The sequence below is a fragment of the Agelaius phoeniceus genome, chromosome 4, assembly GCF_051311805.1.
Source record: "Agelaius phoeniceus isolate bAgePho1 chromosome 4, bAgePho1.hap1, whole genome shotgun sequence".
In the NCBI taxonomy this organism is placed as follows: Eukaryota; Metazoa; Chordata; class Aves; order Passeriformes; family Icteridae; genus Agelaius; species Agelaius phoeniceus.
Window position 1 is genome coordinate 1,092,167 of NC_135268.1, and position 26,113 is coordinate 1,118,279.

The 26,113-nt window shown below is 45.8% G+C and overlaps 1 protein-coding gene across 3 annotated transcripts in view; it reads right to left on the reverse strand.

Moving 5' to 3' along the window:
* TBC1D9 (TBC1 domain family member 9) overlaps nt 1-1,644 on the reverse strand; it is a 47,214-nt gene extending 45,570 nt beyond the window's left edge. For 2 of the 3 annotated variants that reach the window (XM_077176695.1, XM_077176693.1), the window contains exon 1: nt 1,212-1,644. In XM_077176695.1, coding sequence (XP_077032810.1) covers nt 1,212-1,338 — 127 coding nt within the window. In that variant the 5' untranslated portion in view covers nt 1,339-1,644. The remainder of the gene's footprint in view (nt 1-1,211) is intronic. The other variant, XM_054633415.2, reaches the window with a different exon arrangement.
* Between the last annotated feature and the right edge of the window lie 24,469 nt (nt 1,645-26,113).

Sequence of the window (26,113 nt, forward strand, 5' to 3'; positions counted from 1 at the left end):
TTATACATACAGCTGCAAGAAGACTTAGGTATGCATGCACTGGGCAAGCAGGTTGAAGAACAGAAGCCCAAACTCTCAACCTGTTTCCACAATAACTGAGAAATGCCTGGAAAACTGATGGCTACCTAAAACCATCTCTAATTCAAAGATAACGAAGTCAGAAAGGTAGAAGAACGTCTTTTCAGACCTTGAGAGGCCAGGGGGCAATCCGTGAAAGGAGAGCCTGCAAAAATTTTTTTCAGTAAGCAGAGCAAGGGTGAACTTCTGAGGCAAAACACGTTTTTTATGGGTTTGTCAATCCTGTCCACACTTCAAAAGATTGTTAAAAAAAATGTAGAAATCTACGGCCAATGTGGAGCGGCTGCTGGTCATTTCCCACACAGGAACGAGGCAATATATCAACACACAACACTGACCGAAGACCTCAGCAGTCTGAAATGAAAACACACCTCACAGCAGCGCCTTAGTTTACATTATGAACTGTTTACAAGTCCATAGAGCATTGGAGGTCTGAAGAAACACTTAATCTCACAGTAAACATGTACAGGACCTTGAAGCAAACACAGATGCAGTCCGTATGTTTATTTTGCTTAGCCTGAAGTACTAATCATCATGGAAGTGCGCAAAGAAGAGAGCACAGGTTTCAGGAGAAGTAGCTTGATTATTCTGTACCAATTCAAGAAGTACCAGTGGAAGCCCCATTGGGTTCTGTATCTCCAATCTCATATAAATACATATGCATTGCCTAAGAAAGGGTGGAAGACCTCGATGAACATACACGCACAGTATTATTAAGACCTAGATGAGCATGACCCAAACCTCTACTAAAGCGTCTCCAGCTGCCAGCAATCGGAAACAAAGCATTTGGGCAACATACTTCACAAGGACATCTGAAAAAGACGGACAAGCCGAAGCAAATCTGTTTTCTTCGTAAATTTCTCAATTACAACACTGTCTTATTTTACGGAACGTGCGCTAAAGGTTCGGCAAGGAAATTCTCCCAGAACGTGGGGCAAGTCCCACCCTGATGTCCGGAGCCACGGGTCACCGGTGGGCTCCCGCACCGAATCCGCGTGGCAGCCTTGGCGCATTCCCGAGCTCGGGCTTAGGCCGGCGGGATCGGGGAGCGCCGCGCCCCGGCCCCGGAGGGACCCCGCGCCCCGGGAGCCACCGAGGGCCCCGCCCGGCCCCGCCGCCGCCGCCGCCCTTACCCGCGAGTCCCCCGCCGCCGCCATCGCCGCCGTGCCCCTTCCTCCTCTGCAGGATGAAGTAGGGGTTGGCCCGCTCCGTCACCCACAGCGCGTTCGCCAGCAGCACCTCCTCGGGGTTCACCCACATGCTCCCGGCGCGGACAAAAGCAGGCCCGGCGGGCTGGGGGCTGCCTCACGCACGCACCGCCCGCATCAGGCGCCACCATGCCCGGCCGCCGCGGCGGACGGCGCAGCCCCGCGGGCACCGGTGGGCACCGGGCGGAGGCAGCAGCCGCATGGCCCCCGCCGCCTACCCGCGCTCCACCGGGCGCGGAGGGGCGGCTGCTGCGGCCGGGGGCGGCGGCAGCTCCCGCCGCAGCGGTGACATCAACGCCGGCCCGGCCCCTCCGCGCTGCCTCTCGCACAAAACCCGCGGGACCGGCGCGCGCCCGCGCCGTGCGCGCCGCCGATCGCTCCTCCCGCCCCGTGGGGAGCGCGCTCCGCGCACCTGGGCACGGGCACGGGCACGCCCGCGGCGGGGCCGCGCCCGGCATCGCTCCGCAGGGACGCTGCGGGCGGGAGCCGCGCACCGAGAGCCGCCCTGCCCGCAGAGCGCAAGGTGAGCCCGAGCCGGCAAGGCGAGCTCGCCGCCCAGAAAGCCCAACGTGTCCTGGGCGCATCCATAGTGGGCGGCAGGTGAGGAAGGGGATGCTGCCCCTCCGCTCTGGCGAGACCCCGCCTGAAGTGCTGCACTCAGCGCCGGAGTCCCAGCCTCCTCTGCAGACAGTCTGAGAGAGTTCTGGTTGCTCATCCTGGAGAAGAAAAGACTCATGGAGACATTATAGCACCTTTCAGTACCTGAACGGGCTACCAGAGAGGGGCAGAGGGACTTTTTGACTGGACAAGGAGTGATGGCTTCAGACTGCAGGAGGGTAGGTGTAGATTAGATACCAGGAAGAAATCCTTCCGTAGGAGGGTGGAGGAGCAATGGACAGTGGGCACAGGTTGCCCAGAGAAGCTGTGGATGCCTCGTCCCTCAAAGCGTTCAAGGCAAGGCTGGAACGGTGCTGCTCCAGTGGGAGGTGTTCCTGCCCATGGCAGGGGCTTGAAATGAGATGATCTTTAAGCTGCTGTCCGACCCAAACCGTTCTAAGATTCCCCTTTTCACTGCCTGCCTTGAAAGATTCGGCCTTCTCACCGTGTGGCTCGGAGAAGTCTGTGAAACTGGTTGTCAAAAGGAGGAGCAGGCTCTGGTCTCAGCCAGAAGGAAGCCATTCACCAGAGGAGGTGACACTGCCCTCCTGCCACAGCCTCCTTTCTGCACCTGTTCTCTGCCATGCCCCACACTCTTTGAAGTTCCTCTGCTGCTGAAGACCACCGTGTGCCTACTGCTAAAGTTGGGGGTAATTTCTGAGAACGTGAAGAGCCCTAGAACAAAGCATACTCAAAGGGAACACTAGTGTGTATAGATAACACATTTTCTACCCTTGTAGCTCTGAATGCCGTTTGGCTTCTAAGTTGTCAGGAAAGGATTGTACACACTGACCTCCCCTGAGGTATAAAATTGTTACTTTCCAATCAGATATGTATCATTGTTTTATTAAAGATGTTGATAAGGCTAAATTAAGCCCCAAACACAACATAAAGCCACGTTCTGGGCACAAACTGCTCATGCAGGCTGTACTTTTTAGCGGAGCCCAGCCTTTCATCAGCGGGTGCTGGCATGGAGCTGCCAGGCAGTGTCCATCATGTGAGGACAGAAGCACGGTCCTGGGAGCAGTGACTCCTGGTCTGAGGTAGCACTCATGGGGTTGTTACTGGCTAGGTAAAGAGTTCAGGAGGGGGACGTGGCTGTCCCTGATGTGCAATTAAAAATGGCCAGCTCTGCTCTCCATTCCTCTGCACCATGGAGAACGTTCATCATGGAAGAGGGCAGCTGCACCTTGAATGGGAATGCACAAGAGCCTCCTCACTCTTTGCCAGAGCAGTGGAAGAGCAGCTCCAGTGATGAACTGACCAAAACCCCCGCCTCCCTGTGCCCTGTGCTGTTGGTGGGAAGGAGGGAGGGGTTGGAGAAAAAATGTGGTTTTTTAAGGGCTTATTTTACTTCTCATTAGCCTCCTCTCACTCTGTTAGTAATAAATTCACTTTGTACCTCTAAGCTGAGCCTGTTTTGCCCTTGCAGTATTTTCTCCCTTACCTCAGCTCATGACCCCATCCTTGATTTGTTTTTTTCTCTCCTCTGTCCAGCTGTGGCAGGGGAGGGTGAATGAGTGGCTTTCGTGGGTGCCTGACATTTGGCCAGTGTCAAACCATGACAGGACAAAATAATGAACTTCTGGTCAGTCCCCTGAATTATGATCGGGATTTAGAAAAATCTGAAATGCAAATAAAAGAATTTTTTCGCCTGCGTGTTTTATGATATTTTGTTGAAAAAAATGTACCAAGTTGGAACATCAGTGTGCTTTTAACACTGAATGGGGCTGTTTAAAGTTCTCTGTGCCACTACATTTAGAACTATAATGTAGTGGCATTATAGTTTTATATAGTCATTCATTTTTGAAAAATGAATGACTATGAATGACTATAAACATTATAGTTTATAATATAGTCATTCATTTTTGAAAAATAAAGAAATCAGGAGCAGATATCAACACAAACTGAGGAATTATTTCATATTATAAACCTCCCAGGGAAGAAAATAAACACGCTTCTAGAGGAACAACCATTCTGTCTAATATCATCATACTAACGAATATTAACATCACTTAAGCGGGAAAAAGATTAAATAAAGCAGACATTTTATAATTTATTCCCCAGAAGACCTTCTTACCATAGATCTCTTCATTAGTCACAGCCAACTAGCATTTGCTAGTGGTTCAAGACAGCCATTCAGTTGACTAGGAGCAAAGTTAAAATATCAAAATTTTGGAAGATTATCTTTGAGAAATGCACAGCTTACTTAGGTGGGAAAAACAGGTGTATATATTCAGGAGAAACAGACTGGCTGCAAGCTTTCAGTCTAGATGAGGAATCTACCTTTCCAAGGAAGCTTAAATAAAACAGTTTCATCTTCTGCAATGCACTTTTAAAAAAATTCTCTATGACTGTTCTACAGTATGCCACTTACCACTTTTTCTCTTATTGTGAATGGCAGCTTTCTTAGGCTTTTTTTTGGTGTGAAGTTCTGCCGTTCTTTCATGAGAAATGGAGAATTTATTAGTGGTTGGTAAAAAGCGTTTCCCTGTATTTAACTCCAGTAGAGTGACCCTAGTCCTGATATAGCAGTGACCTTACATCACTATTTATCTTGTCAATCCCTATGTCATTCAGAAAAATTGTCATCAAGTTTCTTTAGCACAGAATTGATCATGTGGAATATTAAAATTGCACAGGAACTCCTACCAGCATTCCTGCAAACTATTATCCCCTTATTCTCCAATATCTCCGTGGGTTGGTTTTACACCTAAACCTTATGACCAAGTTAATTTTGTTGTTACAAATAAAATTTCTTTGGCAAAATTCAGACATATGATATCAACCCTACTATTTCTATTGACCAATGCTTTCACCCTGCCAAAACAGAAGCAAGCTTTGTTTGACAGGACCTACTTCCGCAAGACTGTGCAAGAACAATTATATTCTCACCCTGGAAGTATTTGTTAACACTGTGGCAGATTAATTATTCTGTTATTGTAACAAAGTTCAGTGATAGACTAACCAGTCCATAGCTAAGTCTAACTAGCTAATTAATAGATCTGCTTGCTTTCACATGTGCCAACTGCATCACTACACAGAGAAATGTATGAATTCCAACATCTGCTATATTCCAGGGCAATGAAAACAGAAAAGGTTTAAGAATGAAAACTCCAAAGAAGTTAATAAATTTCCTCTGATAACAAAGCTGACAATGATAAAGCTGAGAAGAAAAACAGCTCTTTGAACATGCCTTAGGAGACTACATGCAGTTGAGCCAGTCACTAACATAAATGGAAAGCCAACAAACATTTGATGGCAGCTGATATTTTAATGTAGCAGTGCCCTAAAAAAGGCACAACTACCATGCTTCAGTGTGATGCTAGGAAAAAAAAAAAAAAAGAAAAAAGGAGGTATACATCTTGGTACCAGCAGAATTGGCCCTTTTTCTGAAATTCAGTGATCCAAATCCATCTTGCACCTTCCTCTTGGCACCTTCTGGAGCCACCAGGAACCAGGCAGATGAGAAGTCACCAAACCAGTTCAGCCAACAGCTTCCTTGGCACTGTTTTTAGCATGACATGAGTGAGAATGTTTGAAAACAAATACTGGCAAGGAATGAAGTTGCTTTCAAAGATTTTGATGGCTCCATTACATGCTCCTGTTGGGGATGACAGATTTCTTGAGGAACAACCTAAGTTATGTTGGACAACCGAGAAAAGCCGGACTTAATTTAGCTTTAAGAGTATTAATACTCAGTAACTACTTACCCCAGAATCCCTTCATTAATTACCTATGCCAAGTACCTGAATTTAAATACTTTGATATGTGTCATAAGACTTAATTAACATTGCCCACTCATAATGTAGTTGGGTTTGTTTGTCCTTAAATTCAGAATAAATTTTGCTTACCCTCTCATGATGTCCCTTGCTTTTCTGGTTTTGTCTGTGTTATCCTAAAACAGAGTGCACATCTGATGTGAAATAATTTAGAGAAGCAACACTCCATGAAAAATGAGGAATAAACCTACCTGCTAAAACAAGTAAAAGCCAAGATACTGGTCTGTCCACTTAAACATTTGTGTATTAAAGGATTGACAGAACTCAGTCAATTTGCAGTTATTTATAGGGACAAATGGGGTATAGTTGAATAATCATTACCTTAAGTATTTCACAAGTTATTCTGCTGTTAGTTTTGTTTTTCATTTTACCCAGTTTATTTTAAGTGTCTGAGATGTCAGAGCCGCAGCCCCTGGTAGGGAATGAGGGTGTTCACAGGTGCCAGCACAGCAAGCAGGGGCTCTGGGCTTCCCAACAGGAGAGCACTGGAGAAAACAGCTGGCAAGCCCCATCACAGTGCCAAAGCCACCACCCTGGGCAAAAACAAAACCAAAACAAACCCCTCCAAAATGACAGGGGATAATGCACCATCCCCAAGACGTCTCTGTCTTTTTGTTCTGCTTATAATCAGCGCAGTTTTAGTCCTTCCTACCTTGTTCTCCCTCCCCAGGAGAAAACCTCTCCCACTACTGTTTCTGATGATGGAGAAGTCCTGCTGATGCAACCCAGTGGTTACACGACCATAGCTACAGGGAACTTGTCTTCATTTGGGTTTCATTGTTAATTAAGCCACAGTAAATCACGCAATTTTAACAAGCAAACAAAACCATCTCTTTGGCAGGCTGTGAGCTGCTGCTCTCTCTCCATCCCCCTCCTCCTGGCTGCCCACCAAGCAGCTGCTGAGAATCTGGGATCAGTCTTTCTGTCTCCACACAAAATGCCTACTTTTACTGGCAACAGTGGCAGTCTGGATGCTCAGAGAGATTCTCCACCAATCTCCTTACCATCACACAGCCAGCCTCTCTGATAGAAGGTTTTTTGGAGCTGGAGCTAGACCTAGCATAGCCTAAATGGCTGTAAGCTGCACAGCTCCAGGTTAATTCAGTGCAGTAGCTGCCTGCTTTCCAGACATCCAAAAAGGTCCTAGTGTCTTCCCACAGTTCTGCTCTAAGGCAAAACCAGCCTTTCCTTTATTTATGGCACTGGACCACAACATATTAGTATAAAGCTCCAGGGTACCTACTCATACACATATGTAGAAATAGCAAAAGCACTCCAAAAAAATGTTCCTGATGGAGGCTCATATCCTGTCTAGATACAAATATGCAAAGTATTTGCTATTACTGGTGGAAAGCCATCACTTGTTAGCATCAGAAGTCAGAGAAAACCTGTGCCTTGGAGCCGTTCTGTAACCTTTGCCAGGACTAAAAGAGGAAGATGAATCATTTCTTCAACCCATTCTTGGCTACTGTGAAATGAAAGTGAAAGAAAGGCATGAGAGAAATGAAAGAAGCACACAGAAAAAAATTGTTAAGGTTGAAGGGAAAGAAGATAAAAGTATGTGTAAATATAGAAACAGAAAAAAAGGCAACTAATAAAAATATGTGGAAGAAGGGATGGAGAAGAACAAAAGGGAAGAAATTAAAAGACTGAGGCAGCACATCAAATTATCACAGTGTTTTAATGTTGGCAGATTCTTTCAGTGCCTCACTATCTGCTTTTTTGCATCACATGAGAATTCAGTCAACAAAAACAGGCTGGCAATTGATACCAAGGTGTAGCAATCAACTCTGCCAGGTCCTGGCAAGTGCAGGTGATGAGCAGAAAGCAAGGCACGAGCACACGGCCACATCTGTCTCCTTTTTTAGCTCCTCTGAGGAACTTGGTTTTGTTAGGGGTGTTTTTTTTCTGGCTGTCTCCTTCAACTTCCATTGGAGGCAAATCTCAGTACTTGGGCTAGGATTACATAGGCCCATAGCATCAAAGGAGTGCCACTGTCCTCTCTACCTTATTTTCCTTCATCTGCATCACAATGGGATGTGAGCAGGGTCAGGCTTGCTCCACCACAGCCAAATGAAGTTGTCTACTTTCATAGCACAATTTCAAGGTAGGAAAAAAATTCAAAAATGCAAACCACCAAAAAAACCACGGATAGCTTCAGAAGAGAGATCACTTCACACAGAAAGCCTTCTTTCCATTAATCATGCTGTTTAGTATCAGCCCAATTTGAGTGGCATAATCATCTGCCCATTACAGAGAAAAGGATAAGAGACAGGGTATTCACTGAGGGAAAAACAAAGCAACCCATGAAAAGCAGCAAAACCAATGTGACCTGGAGAGCATAAATAATGTAGAAGTTGAAGGAGTCATTCAATAATAGTGGGAAAATGTCTTGATTTAGAGATGAGTTTAGGAGAGAAACCACTCGGGAATGAATGTTTGTTCTAAAAACAAAAAACTGCCTTTAAGATACACACAATATTCATCACTCAATTGTGAAACCAATCATCACATGACCTATTTATAACAGGTTTTCAGGGGAAAAAAACTAACCATAAAACCCCTCAGTAGATTCCAGCAGCAGTTTGGACAAATGGATGTGAACCCGGTCAATCTCTGGCATCAGTCCCTCTTGCAGACATCTTTGATGAAAAATCCTTTCCTGAGGATTTTGCCTCCTGAGAAGCTGAGAGGCCTCAGGAACAAAATGTAAACAATGATTATCTGCATGCTGTGGAATGCAGCAGGTGGATCTGGGATTGGCCCATGTTGGATGTTTGTAATTAATGGCCAAGCACAGTGAGCTGGCTTGGACAGAGAGTCTGAGCCACAAGCCTTTGTTATCATTCCTTATTATTCTATTCTTAGCCAGCCTTCTGATGAAATCCTTTCTTCTATTCTTTTAGTATAGTTTTAATGTAATATATATCATAAAATAATAAATGAAACCTTCTGAAACATGGAGTCAGATCCTCGTCTCTTGCCTCATCCTCAGACCCCTGTGAACATGGTCACAAGTCCCCTCTTCACAGCAGATGAAGCAGGTGGGCTTTCTCTTGCCAGGTCAGCATTTTCTGAGATGTGGGACTGAAATGGAGCAACCCCTCACCTTTCCTGCTGGTCTCTGGTCTCGGACCAAAGCCAAGCTGTCCATCCAGTTCACTTTGAAAATCCGCCAAAGGGCTGCTACTGCAGCTGCTCCAAGGCCAGGGAAGGGAAAAAAACCCCACAGACCTTCTTGCCTAAGGTAAAAAAAACCAAGCTAGCCAAGCAAAAAAATTAAAAAAAAAAAAAAAAAATCCAGACTGTGCACCATGCTGGATGCCTGGGCAAGCGAGGCTTTGGAAAAACCCACTGAAGAACTACTCCAAGGCTCCCCCCTCCCCCAGACCCACCTAAAAGCTACAACAATCATTTTTGGGCATAAGGCATATGATCAGGGAATAAACTAATCATCATAGGACCACCCCAAGACAGAAAGGAAAATAGCTGAGGGTTTAAGTATGACTGACCATGGTGATGAGACACTAGCACAACAAAGAATTAAGGGAACCATTCCAGAAAAAGTTTCATATCAGAAGGGTCAAAACTACCATTGGAAAGAAAAAAAACAGTTAACACACCATAGATGACAGAAATAAAGAAAGATGACAGCAATGATAAATCAGAAAGGGAATAAAATATGCCTGTCCCTACGATTCAAAGTGGCAGAATTTACTTAATAGATTCATGGAGAAAAGTCATTCTCTCACAGCTAGTAAGTATATCAGTGTTGCACACCATGACTGCCTTACTGAAATTAATTATTATTGAAATCTCTATTTTGTCCTAAAGGGAAAAGAGTAGGATGTATTGAGTGAATCTTTCAAAATAATTTGTCAGGAAATACACATTTCAAGTAGTATTATATGGTACACTAAAATACAAAAAAGCTGCTTTGTAGGTTGTTTTTTTTCTGTGCAGCATCCCGAAGCAGAGTTGTTAGCAGCATATAACCACAACAGGAAACCACTTTCAGCACTTTCATTAGTTTTTCTAGGTATGACTAACTATGAAATTGTTTCACAACAGGCAGGGCACCAGAGGCATTACTTCATCTGTAGCTGTGCTGGGTAGTTAAGCATACTTTTGAATCAAAACACAACATTATTCCATAAATTATCAGCTACGAATTATGCAGAGCAGTTTGTAAACATAGCAACATACAAAAAAACCCCAAACTCCTTTCTAAGTAACTTGTAGGGTATCTTAAACTGATTTGAGGGTTGAAACAAGTTTAGGTACAAAACACTGAAATTTTCTATAAACAACAGCCAGTCCTTCAACAAGTGAATATTTTTACCAGTTGGAAGCTCTGAAATTCTCAGTACTGCTCTAGAGGTTCTCCAGGGATGAACTTAATTAGTTTCTCTGTAGAATTAATTTATGATGTAGTATTATATTGTATGTACATGCATTATGAACAGTTTTGTAATCTCATACTAATGACTTTGGTTTGTCCCCTTCTAGTAGCTTTCAAATGCCCAAGAAAAACCTGATGACCTGTGGGTTTTTTCTTCCCCATTCAGAAGCATTCATGAGCAGCAACTATCTCAAAAGTCCACAGCACATAGCTCTTCATAACTCAGCAACTGCAGACAAAAATAAGATTGAAAATAATGACCATAAGATATTGTACTTTGGGGTTTTTTCCTGTAGGAGCACAGATGGCTCTCACATGAAGACCAAAGTGTCTGTCATTGCATATTTTGTGGTGTGGGATGGAGGCTTAAGCATTCAATTGCTAACATTTTACAAGTAATTTAGGAGAAATAGCTATTTTATATCTCAGAATTCAGCTTTTCTGGCAGCCTATGCATGGAAGTGATATTTCTGTAGCCATGAAAATGAGTAGTGGAAATGCAAGGCAGTTAATCAAGAAAGTTGAGGTGGAAAAGTTTCTAAGGTAATCTGGCACAACAACTTCAGAAAAGATTGATTCAATTTTCAATTTTGCATAATAGAATCACTAGCCCTAATATATTTCAAAATGCATGTGTATCTATGTATATATATATATATACACACACACACAATTATATATATATATATATATATATATATATATATACATATACACACACAATGGAAAAATCTCAGAAATCAATTTGTTGACATCTGAGAGAAAAGCAGCCAGAAATACTTTTTATTCTCTGCACAGCTTCCTGACTTATTTCATTTGTGGCTTGCTCTGAAAAGATGAATTACTCTCAAGGCAAGAAGAGACACAGAGCTTTTCAGAGATTGGAAAGTCATGTGTGTCTGGATCAGACTGATTTTTTTTTTCTTTCCTAAAAAAAGCAAGGAGGGGGAAGGAAGCAAGCTCTTGATACAGAAAGAAATTGCTGTAGAGATGAAGGCAGTCTCACACTAACACAAACCCAGACATTAGAACTAGGTGATCCTTAAGGTCTGTTTCAACACAAACCATTCCACAATTCTATTATTTTGGGTAAGAGAAGGCCCAGCTGTTGCTTGCATGTTTTAGCAAAGCAGTCACAGGTCTTCCTGCCTATCTACATTTTTATAGTGATTTTTCTCCTCCTAACTGATTTCTGGTGTATATAAATATCTCAAAGGCGGGTGCCAAGTGGATGGTGCCAGACTCTTCAGCAGTGCCCAGTGAGAGGACCAGAAGCAACGGCCATAAGCAAAACCACAGCAAGTTCCACCTCAAAATGAGGGTGGCAGAACAGTGAAACAGGCTGCCCAGGGAGGTGGTGCAATCTCCCTCTCTGGAGAGCTTCCAAGCCCACCTGGACACATTTGTGTGTAACCTGCTGTGGGTGCTGCTGTGGGTGACCCTGCCTTGGCAGAGGAGCTGGATTAGATGATGTACAGAGGTCCCTACCAACCCTAATGTCTTAGGTTACAATGTAAGACGTCACCAAGATGATGTATTCTATCTCCATAAACTGTTGAGATAGAGGGACAGTGTTCTTTATCTTCTCCATGTGTCAGCCGTGACAATTCCCTCCAGTTGCTATCATAGCTATGGGACCATCAAGGCCTCCCAGCATGACTCAGAATTACATCATCCCAGTGTGAAAAGCTCCACCCGAGGGGAGGAACCAAACATTCCTTCCTGGATATAATCAGAGATTTGGAACATTACAGGCAGCACTACCCACTGGATTCCCACTGGAGAGGACAAGAGCTCAATACCCACCACTGAACTCCAGTGAAAGACCAGAGTTTTCTACAGGATCACTGCTTTGACAGAATCACATCCATCACTGCAACAGGACTGTAGCCCTCATTTAATTGGATTGCTACCACCACCCTGACCAGCAGGGAGGGTGTCAGGTCGTATTCTGACACTGTCAGTTAAGGCCAGTGTTTATGTACTATTGCATTATTTTAATTTTCCTATTCAATTGTAGTTCTGACTTGCAATCTCCCACTGATTTGCTTTGAAACTAGTACACCCATCAATTCTGTGATTCTTTGATTGTTTCTGCAAAAAAAGATTGTGTAGTTGAAAATACCTCTTGGAATCAAATCTTCAGGTTTCAACAGGTGGCTCTAAGCTTTAGACCCCAACCTCTGATTATGCCTGCAAAAGTACCTAACACCCTCTGTTCAAATCTGTGAGATTCCTCAGAGTCCCCAGAAATATAGAGGAAACTTCTGACCCACCTTCAGATATCAAACACAACCTGGGGTGAGAACAACACTGAAGGGATCTCTGAATCAGAGCCACCCTCGTTAATCCTCTGTAATAGAGGACCATCAACAAAGTAAAATCCATTTAAACTTAGAGTGTGTCTTGCTTGGATCAAAATGAAGAAATTATGTCTTTCTAATGCAGGAGGACCTCTAGAGAGCATTTCTCTGCAGACCATCATCAGGATACTGACATGGTGGTGTAGTCAACCCATGACATTTAACCCCTACAAGAAACAGGAGGCCCAGTCACAGGTGGATAATGTGCAAAAGAGTTACACACCTGCTTCCGCCACATTTCCTGTTAAAAACCAACCAAATAAAACCCCAACCCTGACAATTTGTAGAGAGGCATTTACCTTCTGATCATCTTGATAATAAAGTGCCAGTTCTAGTTCCAGAAAGCAGAAAGAGACAGCGCTAAGGAAACATGGTTCTGAGCTGGTGAGGTTTTCATAGGCTGGCTGCCAACTCTAGGTCAATCTCTCAGCATTTCCTGCCTGCTTTTAGAAGCAGAGTATCAAAGTCATTAGAGAAGGAGGAGAAAACAGGCAGGAAAAATAAATTGGTGGAATCTGGTAATCTGTTCAAAGAATGAAACTCCAGTGTAATGGATAACCTGTGTAATCATCCCAAAATAAACTCCTCAGACACATTTAAGAACAAATTCAACTTCTTCAAGCTTAGGTCTGAAAGTGAATTATATTGATCTGGATTAAGTGACTACATTTTTCCTCTCAGAAAAAGATTTTGCTCCAAGGAATCCTTCAGTTACAAATATAATAGTATAAACCCACACCTCCCATGACCTAAGTTGGTTTTCATGTGTAGACCTGTGTTTTGAACAAGGACAAAATTAAAAATTATTGCTATTAAAACTACTTTCAAAATGTTACTTTAGCAGCTGCATCTTAGCTCACGAACATGGGAGCAGGAATAATTTCAAGGTTTGAGGATTTTCCTTTGATTACCAATCAGTAGACCTCAGACCAGAGGGAAAACAGTGACCCCACGGGAAGAAGCCGCTGGCTTCTACCTGGTGCAAATCAGATTTATACTGGGGTATTTCAGATGTGTCTCTGGACTGCCATGATCTGTATTTGAAATGTGGTATTTTGTGTCCACATGGGCCATCTCCCTTTTACCAATGGCCTTTGTAACTAGGGGTGCCCACGTTTTTGTTTCCAGGTGTTTACCCACATGTTCACATGGAAGGTGGTGGTCTGGTGATGGCCAGAATAGTATAAAATATCTGTAGGATATTTTCATGGGGGAGATTTTCATTCATGCCTCACTCTACTCTATTGTCTGTGGCCCTGAAATATTTATTCAACAAAACTGCACTGCCTGCTTAGCAAGTCGCATCTTTCAAACTTATTTATGAGGGATGACAGATGGGGCTACAGTGCAGGGGAACACTGGTGGATGGTGGGAGCATATTACAACACCACCTCAGCATGAAAAATTACTCTTTGATTATTGAGAAGGAAGAGGCTTCTCCTAGCACAGATAAACTGCTGCACTCCCCATTATCTGCTGCACCTCCATTGTCCTTATTGCAAGAGGAAGGACTGACAAATCAGGGAAACATTATTGCTAATTTGCATTTAACCAGCTTATAAAAATGCATGTACTAAAGCTCAGAGGTTGTGAAAAAAGTACTTATTTACATATCACTTGGCAGAAATATTTTCTTTCTGACAACATATATTTCAGTGGTAAGCAGCACCAGAGAAAAATTGAAACCCTTCATCCCTTTGAATGTTTAAACCTCTTTTTAACAATTTCATTAGTTCAAACAGCCAGGTCACTTCCATGGGCTCTGCTGTGCTGCTTGATCCACAGCCTTGCCCCTGACCCTTTGAATCTGGATTTCAGAGTGCATTAAGCAATCTACTCACCCCTACCTGTGCATCCTCTTTGTGAAGCACATCGCTGTTGTCTCACCTCTCTTCAATCTCCAGTAGCACCTAGGCCTGGGTAGAAGCTGGAAAAAGGGGGCTACTCCACTTAGCATGAAAATACAGCTTTCTATGGCACTGTGAACCAGGGATACCCAAAGCCAGGGCCAATCAAGCTGTGCCCTCTTCTCTCACTGAGGCACACAAAGCTTTTTTCACTGCAAAATGAGAGAGGTGCAAAATGAGAGAGGTGCATCCTTCCTCTGCAAGAAATGGGAACCTTTGCCTGGCAAAAGAGGGATCCAGGAGAGCATGTTGCACATCCTGACTGTTCTGCATGCTGTCTTAGGTTGCAAATGCAAGATGTGGCTGGGGGTGTGTATTCTATGACCACCCGTTATAACCCAGTGGGGCAGTTTGCTTTATCTCTTCCACAACCCATCCTCCCTCTGGGAAATATCTTCTGTTATGGGCCCCTGAGTGTCACTGCATGGCTGATAAAATTCCATCATCCATTGTGAGATCCTCTGCCCAGGGGGAGGAGCCCAGTATTCCTACCTGGGTACAATCTGAGATTTGGAACACCACAGGCAGCCTTTTCCCAATGGATTCCCAGAGGAGCAGCTTTCTTTCCCACTGGATTCCCAGAGGAAGACCAGGCCCATCTACAGCACCACTGGACCTTGAGAGGAAAACTCCACCCTTGTACAGGATCCCAACAGAGCCACAGCTGTCACTGCAGGAGGGCTGCAGCCACCATTCCATGGGACTGCTGCCAACACCCTGACCCACAGGGTGTCAGGTCGTACTCTGACTCTGTCAGTGTTCTTTTGTATTACTGCATTTTTATTTTTCCTAATAAAGAACTGTTATTCCTAGTCCCACATCTTTGCCTGAGAGCCCCTTCATTTCAAAACTATAATAATTTTCAGGGAGGGGGTTGACATTCTCCATTTCAAGAGAGGCTCCTGCCTGCCTTAGCACACACCTGTCTTTCCAAACCAAGACATATGCCCAGCAGCTGAGTGTCAGCCTTGGAGGCAGTGTTTGCTCACCTGTGAGGCTCAGCAAGCTGGAAAGAAGGCAGCTCCTCCATGTGTCAGTGACCTTAAATTTCAAACAAGTGAGGCAGTGAGCTCAGGAGGAAAACAAGAACCTGTGTGGGGGCAGAGAAGCTGAAGTTCCTACAGAGACATCAGCCATCAGTCCCGACACCCTGCAGTGCCACCGTGTGCCAACGTGACCCCTTTTCTGATGGGTGCCCCCCAGCCCTCCCACCCACTGACTCAGGCAATACCATGGGTCAGTCTTTAAAGGATGGCCACAGGGAATGATGCCAGGGATGTCACAGCATCCCCATCAGCTGCATGCAGAGGCACATCCATGCCATGGAGGCATCAGGACCTCTGACAGGGCGACCCTGGCTGTCTTTTTTATGTGATTTTACCTTCATGTGCCCACAAGAGCTGTGATGTGCAGGGAGAAGGCGATTACTTTTGAGGTGGAAAAGCTATTTGGAGGATGTACCTGCAGAGAGCATCCTGCTGTGCTGCATCAAGCATGATGAGGTCTGTCAAAGAGTCACATTTCCTTCCTCTTTTAAAGGAGAGCACCTCAGAAATATCAGGCTAAAAGCTTTCCCCCTCCCTTCCTTGTCATTAATGGCAATTTTGATTAGCTACTAGCCCTAGCAAAACATCTTTTCATGTAGCTTAACACACACACTACCTGAGAACATGCATAGAAAAGCATATTTACCTGAATGGATGACTTAAGGACTACGTGCAGGGGCAGTGTGCTCCATCCATAGTTCTGTTGTTTTGGTGCTGACTCCCAGCATTCTGGGCACTGGTGAGGAGCTCACGAGGGGATGTGAAGGGACTGCCAAAGCTGCAGCAAAGCAATGCTCCCTGCCTGGCACACAAAGCAGACCAATTTACTGGGCAGGGTGCTGGCATGCCTACCCTTGTCCTTGATGTTTCTAAGAGCTTGGACACATCTGAGTATGCCTTCTCTTCTCCGCTTGCCCATATGGGTAGCAGCTTTTGGCTGAGTCCCATGTAAGAACTCAGAAGCAAGGAGCAAAGACTTTTCCAGAATTAATTAATGGGAACGGGTGGCTCTGCCAGCAAAGCATTATCTGGCAGTAGCTGTCAGGCACCAATCTGCTCACTGTCAATTCATTCCCTTGTTTCTCCAGATGAGGTGTTCCAGATCTGCCTCCACTGCCTTTGGACCACAAACCATTCGGTGTGCCTGGCCCATGAGGCCACCACAAGCTGCTGCTGCAGTGGGTCTACCTGCTCTGGCACCACGTTGGCTTTTAGGGATATAAGATTCATTTTATTTATTTTCCAATGTTCTGGGTAGTGCTGTTGCCAGATGCTCTTTCGGGTACAGCCTCAGCACCTGCAGCAGACAGATGTTTCTGGCTCTGGGGTGTTCTCCCCTGCCTTCATCAGCACTTGTGTCCCAGCTCCCCTGCCTAACCACAGCTCAGGGATCAGCTGCTCGTCCCTGGCAGTGGCAGACACCGCACAGCTGGTGCTGGAGGGAGATTTGAACTGCATCCATCAGTCCTGGTAAAGCATCTGTCCCTTTGGGCAAGTGAAACTCCTCCTGCAAGGGGCTTTCCACACTCCTCTGCCTGACAAGCTCCCACAGCTGGGCACAGGCACTGTGGCTGATCCTCCACCGTGTCCCTGGCTTATGGCTGTCCCCAGACCATTCCCACTTCCACACAGACCAGAGTCACAGTACCACATTGCCCTCAAGGACAAAAGATTTGTCCAGATACAACTGTCCAGTTTTAATTTCTGTCCAGAATAATTTCTCATTCTTCTTCTAGAAGGGACACACTGCATTTCCAGCCAGACAGTCCCTCTAGCCCTTTGCTAATTATATACTTTCCTGGGGAGGATAAAGAAATCTGTTCCTGCATTACCTCTAACAGTTGGGGTTTTTCTTTTAACTCGCTACCCATACAATTTATTATATATTTATTTTTAAAAAGCCTAGCTCCGTAGTTAAGATCGGGAGCATATCTGGACATACCTAGAATTGTGAAACCTCCTCGTTGATCAGCCAGTGACTTTGGCTGGGCTGACATTTTCCTGGCTATTTTTAGAGCATGACTCAGATGCTGCGCTACGGAGCCGGCAGAAATCCCTGTGGGCTGATACCAGAGCCTCATTCAAGGCTGTGCTGAAGCATCACTTGGGAGGGAAAGGCACTCAAATGGGCAAAGAATTTTGCTCACCTGCCTTTGGGCTTTCTTTAGAAAAACAAGTAAACATGGAAAACAAGATACTATGGCAACATAAGGGGCTATTAGGAACAGAAAGTCAAATTGTCTTACCTGGCTCTGATAGGAATATTTTCAACACATTTTTGGGCTGGTGGATAAAAACACAGAGCCTTGTGAGTGCCTGCTCCTAGATGTGCAGCTGAAAATCCAGAAGACACATTTTAAGGCTTTTTTCCACAGCCAGTCCTATGAATATTTAACTGAAGCCAGTTTCCCTGCCTGTGTGAAAGTCTGTAGCACAAGTCTCAGCTCCCACCTGGCCTCCTGACCATTTGTTACTGTGAAGAGAAGACCCATAGATCTGATTAATGACTGTTTGATAAGATCCAAGGGTACAGATGGATATTGGGGTTGGGGGAAGAAAATGAGGATGCAGGAAGAAAGGCATCCGTCTTTTGTGGTCTGCCTTGTTGTCATTAGTAACTGTTATGTGTCACTTCACAGAGGGCTGATGGAGTAACTTTGGGGGCTTGGTTTTACATCCCTGTGAGGCCTCCAAGACCTGCCCTTTGAAGCAGCATATCACTAGGGAAGAAGCTATTCCTGTGAGCCAGGTTTCTCTTATGAAGGATGATGCAACCTGAGTCCTCATCAATCAGCTTTAATGCAAGTTAAAGTAGTAAAACCTTCCCATGAAAAAATTCTCTGGTTCCTCCAGTCACTGGATTTTATTTTTAATTTTTTTTCTTTCTAATAGCAGAAAATATATTTGGTTTGAAGTGTAGTGGACACTTTTGCTGCATCCTGAAAAGAAATGATCTGAATTGTCACATGTTAGTTCAAACAAGCAGCAAGGCATCTCAGTGCTCAGCCTGGATGCGGGTACCTTGGGAGCTCTGTGAGGGGGTTGAGGCCAGGAGCCCACCCCCCAACTTGTGAAGAACCTGACCCTCTCTTTACCCTGAAGAAGGAAGAAATAAAAGCTATTTTAGCAGAATCTTCAAAGTAGGCTGTTCTAGTGCACACAGCAATGGTGCTTAGGGAAAGGTTGAGCTGTGTCCTATCCCTCAGCTCTCACACGGATTCTGTGTCACCTGGGTTTGCTGGGCTACTGATTACAGCCATGTATTAACTAGGGCTTGGAATTACAAAAAATGCTTCCCACTACAGCCCTGTAACACACCAAATTTATTGTCATGGTGCCACTGATCCCACCACACCTTCCCTGCTACCGTGTGCTATCCAAGTCTCAGTGCCTCGGTCCCTGGCTTGCTTTGGGATGCCAGGCTGTTTGTGCCCCTAGCAGAAGCAGGGTTTTCCTTCATTTCTCTCCCTCTTAGTCAGATATGTTCTGATATGATTTCACGTGCGAGCTCCCTGCTGGCACTGGGGAGGCAGGGGCAGGGGATGTCCAGAGCCAGCAGCGCTCCATCGACTCCAAGGACCTGGCACTCAGCCTGGCCAGGGAAATGGTACCCGTGGCTCCAGAGGGGGACAGAAGACACTCATGGCACATATAACTGGCCATTGCAGTAATGGCAGAAACCCCTGGACCCCATCAGCCAACCAGTGAGAAACAGAAAGCTTTAAGCCCTAAGTTTTTGCCATGGTTTGTTTCCATCCTATAATTATTTTAATTCTAGTCAGTACAACTACAAACATTACTTGTGGCGCCATCATCTTAAGCAGTAGAAAATCCCACAGATCAATAGGATATTGCATTATGTTACTTCCTTCCATTGCTTTTAGGTCTCACATCTTTCATGCCTTTACCTCAGGCAGAAGTAAATAACTACATGACTGTTTTCTGCAATGGCATTTTACACGTCCCTTAAGCTTTCTCTACAAAACAAACACCCATTTTCATATCCATCTTTAATGGGGGTAGAAAGTGCTTAGTATCCTGCAGTATTAATGACTCTCTAGGTGCTTCTTATAGGAGATATTGGATATTGGACTAACTAGAAGTGCTCAAAGCAGATACAGAACACTAGCTACCTTAAAGCCCAATGTGATTTCCATCTCCATCCCAGGAGCCGGCTCTGAAGGCAGCCATGGCTCCTCTGCCCAAGGCAGCTCCCCAAGATGAATTGCAAAAAAAAATCTTCAACCAAAAAGCCTCACCACACTTCAAATTAATTCATATACATCCTAGAGAACCATCTTTTTCTCCATCTCTTTTTTTGGTGATAATCAAATACCAGGCCAGAGTTGCCTGAGCACAGAAGGTTGTTGCTGCAGAAAATAGCTCCTCCTGTGTGATCAGAATATGAACAGCTGAGAACTTGCATTAAAAGCAGAGAAGAAAAAATGCTCTGCAAAATACAGCAAAGCAGCAAGGCTGCGTTTGACCAGAAATGTGCTGCCAGCTCATGGCCAGGGCACCTCACAGGGACCCTGCCCTTCTGCTTCATGCACTAATTAAAGTTCTTTCAAGAGACTGCTTTCCTGCAAAAGAAACAGGGACTGGAAAAGGCACTGGGAGGTCCATAGGGTACCTGACATTCCTGTTGGCTTGGTTTAGGTCATGCTTATATTTACCTGGTTTCTCAGATGTGTGCATCAGCAGCAGTAGGCCTGACTGGTGGAGGGGGGCGATTTTCTCTTGTGCCAGGACAGCAAAAGGAAGATGAACCTTTCCACACGGCCTCAGGATCTGCATGGAGGAGTTGGTGCTTCTCTTCCAGCTTCAGCAGGTGCATCAGCAGGTTTGGGCCTAGTGGCACCACAGCTCTGCAGCACAAGGAACCAGCTGGGCAACGTCCTGGCATTGCCAGCACTGGCACAGTCAAGCCACAGCCATCCATGGACATTTCCCAAGCTCCTTTCCCAGTTTTCCTTCCATGCCTGTTCCATGAACACACGCACCCAGAGCCCCCCTGGAGTTCCTTGCATACACAAAGCCAAACACTGGCTGAGATGAGCACATGAGATGTGCTGCTCCAGGCTGAGCCATCATTGCCAGGCCTTCCTGCACTTTCCCCTCTCCAAGCCACTGCTCCTGCCACGTAACTCAGCAGCCTCTTCTCCCTCCCCTGCCAGCTCTCCTGCAACAGCCTAATCTCCCTGCCACATGCACATCCTGCCCCTCCTTGCCTCCTCCTTGCTTCTGCTTTGCAAGCTGAACTACATCGTGTCAGGTATACACGTATCAGGCTTCTCTAAATACCCTGCATCACTGGAGCTGCCTAAAGGGGCAGTTCTTCAAAGCACATCTTGTTTGCAGCTGTTTTCATGTGATGTTTCACCACATGACAAGCCAAAGTCAGGTAAACACAAGGAAACACAGCAGTAATGGAGAAAAAAAAATACTCCTGAGCATCAAGGCTTCTGCAGAAGTGAGCAATAAAGGAAATATAAGCATTACCCAAGGACCTGATTGCAACCTCTCTGATTGGGAGTCAGGAATAATTCCTGTGGGGTTGGAACAGCAAACTGGGACTGACCAAGAGGCTGGGGGCTGAAAACTCATAGAAAGGATTAGAAATTTAGAGGTACCCAGCAGGCCTGCAGGCAGCTCACAGATCAGGCTCCTGCTCCTCATCCTTCACTGACCTTGAAATAACCTGTGCTGGCGGTTCTGTCCTGCTGAGATGCTGCCCCAGCCTGAGCTGCTGCTCTTCTTAGGCCACCAGTATCCCTCCAGCAACAGAGTCCCAAGCAGCACCTCCCACACAGCCCAGCTTGTGGCTCTAGTCCAGGACAATCAATTCACAGTTCCAATGGTTTTCATTAAAAAGCCCCCCAAACCCACTCAAACACCTCTTTAACACACCCACCCACCATGCTCAGCACTGAATATCCTCCCTTCAGCCAGCTTACCTGAAATCTTCATTAAAAAATAACTATTTTAACATGCTGCTTTCAAAAAGTTTTCCTCTTTTTTGTTTTTAAAGAGGTCAGCAGTGTCACCTCATTCTGAACAGTAAAAATGGAAGGAAGCATGGACTCTGAGCTTCAAACACTAAGACAAGCTCTCCATCAGGTCCTGCAGCTCACTACCTGCAGCTTCTGTACCCCCTGTTCAGTGTCAGAGGGTCCTAAGTTCTCTAAAAAGGAGTAACAAATGAAGTGAGAAAGGAGCAACAGGGGTGGAAACATGTACAGTCAAATATTAAAAGTAAAGATTACAAAAAAAAAAAAAAAAAGGAAGGAAAAGCTTTTGGCTCTCTGGCTATCAGCAAGCACTGCAAACAAAAAGGCAGAAACAATCTCTGTTTCCATCCAAGTTTGAAGAAAAACAAGACAGATAATGTAACTCCAGAGAATCCCCCACCCCAAGTTATTTTGTGTAGAAGAAATATGGCCTGTTATTAAATAGTAAGGAATGCAAAACAAACCCCAGGAAAGGGAAGGGTCCTCTGTAGCAATGCCCAGGTGCACTCAGGGAGCATTTCAGAGCTCCCTCTCATTAATTGTAATTAATGAGAGCTGGTGGCAGGGTTTAGCCCCACCTGCCAATTAAACATCACACAACTCTACTCACTCCTTGTCATTCCCAGTGGGTGAGGAGACAGAATCAGGAAAGCAAAAAGTTAAAAGAAGTAAGAACCCCTTCCCCCAAACCTTTGTGGGTTGAGATAAGAACAGTTCATTACTGAAATAAATTAAAATAATAATAATAATGAAAAAACATTAAAAAAATAAGAAAACAGTTGATGCATGATACAATTGCTCACGACCCACTGACCAACATCCAATCCCCAAGGAGTGGTTGGCCCATTCCTGGGTAACTCCTCACAGCTTATATCCAGGGATGATTTTCTACACTAAGGAACATCCTTTTGACCAGTTTGGCTCCACTATCCTGACCATACTCCCTCCAGACTGTGTACCTCCTCACTGGCAGAGCATGGGGTACTGCAAAGTCTTTTATTTAGAGTAAGCACAACTGAGCAGCAGCCATCACATCAGTGTGTTACCAATGTTATTCTCATATTAAACCCAGAACACAGCATTGACCAGGTACTTAGAATAAAACTGACTCTATCCCAGGTGAAACAAGGACAGCTGGGCAGACCTCTCCAAGGGAAGAAACACATTTTTCCTACCAGTCAAAGCACGGGCAAGTCCTTAACACCCTGAAGAGCAGGGCCCCAGCATTGCTCTGAGTCCTTTTCTTCTATCAAAAAGAAGGTGAGCCAAGCCAAAGCACAGCAAGCAAAAGGTAAACAAGCAAGCAGTGCTCCCCTTTCAGAGGCTCAGTGGGTCCATACCACCAGCCCCCATGGGACCTGCAGATGGCAGGACCTTCCAGCCTGCAGAGCATCTCCTTCCCACACACCGGGCTTAAGCAAGAAAGGCAGGAAAGGCCCCAGCTGGTCATTGCCAACATGCATCTAGGCAATTGGGGCAGCTGCTTGTATTGAAGACTTTGCTAAAACAAAGAGAGAAGTGGTTTGGGTCTTGGTTTTTTTTTTTTTTTTTTTTTTTTTTTTTTTTTTTTTTTTTTTTTTCCTTAACACTAATAATCCTTTTTAAAGCAGCTGAAAGTCAGTTGGGGTCAATTTCCCATAGGAAAATCCCATGCTCTATTATCCTTTAAGACAAATAATTTTAAGCCACCACCCTCATCAAAGCAGCACTGTAGCCAGCACACCTCTGTGCAGTTCTCCTCACCTGCTCTTTGGTATTCTCTGACTCTCACACAAGCCAGGCTGAAACCAAAACTCCCTTCCTGCTGACCTGGGTGTGAATAACTGTGATGGTGTTCACAGGGGTCTCTGGATGAGGGAAGAGACGAGGATCTGACTCCATGTTTCAGAAGGCTGATTCATTATTTTACGATATATATTAAATTAAAACTATACTAAAAGAATAGAAGAAAGGATTTCCTTAGAAGGCTGGCTAAGAATAGAAGAGGAAAGAATGATAACAAAGGTTTGTGGCTCAGCTCTCTGTCCAAGCCAGCTCACTGTGCTTGGCCATTTATTACAAACAACCACATGAGACCAATCCCAGATGCACCTGTTGCATTCCACAGCAGCAGATAATCAATGTTTACATTTTGTTCCTGAGGCCTCTCAGCTTCTCAGGACGAAAAATCCTAAGGAAAGGATTTTCCATCAAAGATGTCTGTGACAAATAACCTGCCCTGCTCCTGGGCAGCGCTGCTGGCAGCAGGGAGCTGGTGGTGCCAAGCACCTCCCTGCTGGTGAATGGATGCACCCCAGGGCTGGGGGAGGAACTATTTCACACCCTGAAGCTGTTCCCCAGCCTCTCTTGTACCTCAGGGACATGAACCAGCCTGGAGAGGAGGGTTGATGGCTGAGCTGATGAATGGCACTGAATTACAGCTGGTGGAATTGTGTCCAGTGAATGTGTCTGTGTACAGACAGAGGCCTCCCATGGCTGGGCTGACATAGGATGTGGGATCCAGTGTGCTACAGTGGGCATCATGCTCTAATTTGGGGTTTCACCTGCCTCAAAATTCCACTCCCATCTGAGTGCAATTCCCAATGTAGGGTGACTCTGGCAATTAATGTCTGGACCTATTCCTGCAGTTTGATCCATAGCCCAAGCCATGCAAAAATCACCTGCTTTTAAATGGTTTAAGTGCATGCACAAACAGAAGTTTAATCAATTTACTTTAACAATATCTTTTAGTCAAAGTGCAGATGAAATGTGCCATTTCCTTCCCCCATGGGATCAGGCTGTGGTGGGGGCTGCAGTGCTGGTCTCCAGTCCCACTTTTGTCCCTTTCCTGCTGAAACCACTGTCACCAGGTATCCTGGCTGGGTTTGGCCTCGTTTCCCCTGTCTATGACCGGGGTAGCAGTTCTGCTCCTCTCCAGCAAATCTGCTGGGCAAGGCACAGCTGTCCTGGGCTGCCCTTCAAGTACACCCTGGGCGAGCCGGGGAACCTCAGCGAGCGGCTGACAGGGGCTGATTGCATCTTTTTAATGAGGTGACCTGCAGCCCATACCTGGAACATGCGGCCACTCACGGCCAAGCCTGGCGGGGATGGTTTGGTGGCTTCCTGCGCTTCCCCTCCGGTGCGATGGACACGGAGGGAGCTGGCTGGGCTGCGCGCCAGGGGGAACGCTCCAGGGAGAGCAGGGAAAGCTCCGCAGCGGGACTTTCCGCTTGCTTAACACGGCTAATGGTCGCTGATTCGGCTCAATGAATAAAGCCGGGCGCGGGCAGGGCGAGGATTCGCGAGGCGGGAGAGCCTCCTGCTGGAGAGACACGGCACGGGATGTGGGATGCGGGATGTGGGATATGGGATGCGGGATGCGGGATGTGGGATGCGGGATATGGGATGCGGGATATGGGATGCGGGATGTGGGATGCAGGATGTGGGATGTGGGATGCGGGATGCGGGATGTGGGATGTGGGATGCGGGATATGGGATGCGGGATGTGGGATGTGTCCCCATGGAGCGACAAACACAGCTTACCGCTCATTTTTGGAATCACTTTCTTAATCCTCGAGGCTGCGCCTCTGCCTCCCTTCCATCTCCTGCAGCCGTTATTCCTTTGCCTCCAGGAGCTGAGGCTTGGCACCCCTGGGCGAGCCCCGGGATATCCAGGTGGGGGCACTGCTGGTGCTCAGGGCTGGGGCATGCAAGGAGCATCCCAAAGCCATGGGAGTGGGGAGTGTCTCTGCTGTGATGCTGGCAGTAGCTTGGCTGTGTTACTGCCACGGCATTCGTCTCCATCCTGCTTTCCTGACATTGTGCCCTGCCTGGGACTCCATGCCATGCAGTTAAGGAAAGGGCAGTGGGCTCTGGAGAAAGGCAGCAAGGGCATAGAATCATAGAGCTATGGAATTGTTAAGGCTGGAAAATATCTCTAAGATCATTAAGTCCAACCATTAATCAGCACTGCAAAGCCCACTGCTAAACCATGTCACTGAGTGCCACATCTACATCCTTTTGAACCCTTCCAGGGATGATAGATAATTCCACTGCTTCCCTGGGAAGCCCATTCCAATGCCTGACCACCCCTTCAGAAAGAATTTTCTCCTAACATCCAATCCAAATCCCTGCTACAACTGGAGGTCATTCCCTCTGTCCTGTCACTCATTGCCTGGGATCAAAGACTAAATTCCACCAGGCCACAGCCTCCTTTCAGGGAGCTGTAGTGTGGGATAAGGCCTTCCCTGGGCCTCCTTTTATCCGGGATAAAACCCCCCAGTGGCTTCTCGTAGGACTTGTGGACTTGTGTTCCAAACCCTTCCCCAGCTTTGTTGCCCTTCTCTGGTCACACCCTAGCACCCTCTATGTCTTTCCTGTAGTGAGGAGCCCAAAAATGAAGGAAGGCATGGAACAGCCCACAAAGTCAGACTGTGAGCTCAGCCCCTGCAGCCAGGCACCACTTACACCTGTTTCAGCAGTTCAACTTGATGATCTTGTAGGTGTTTTTGAACCTGAAGAATTCTATGATTCTGTAATATAGTAGACCTTTTTAAACCCAGGTGCAGCATGAAAGGACACCTCCTTTCATGCTGCGCCTGGTTTTTGAAAGGTTTGCTACATTATGGAATCCTTGTCCTGGTGTTACTCCTTTGCAGAGGTCTGCTCCCAGCCCTGGCT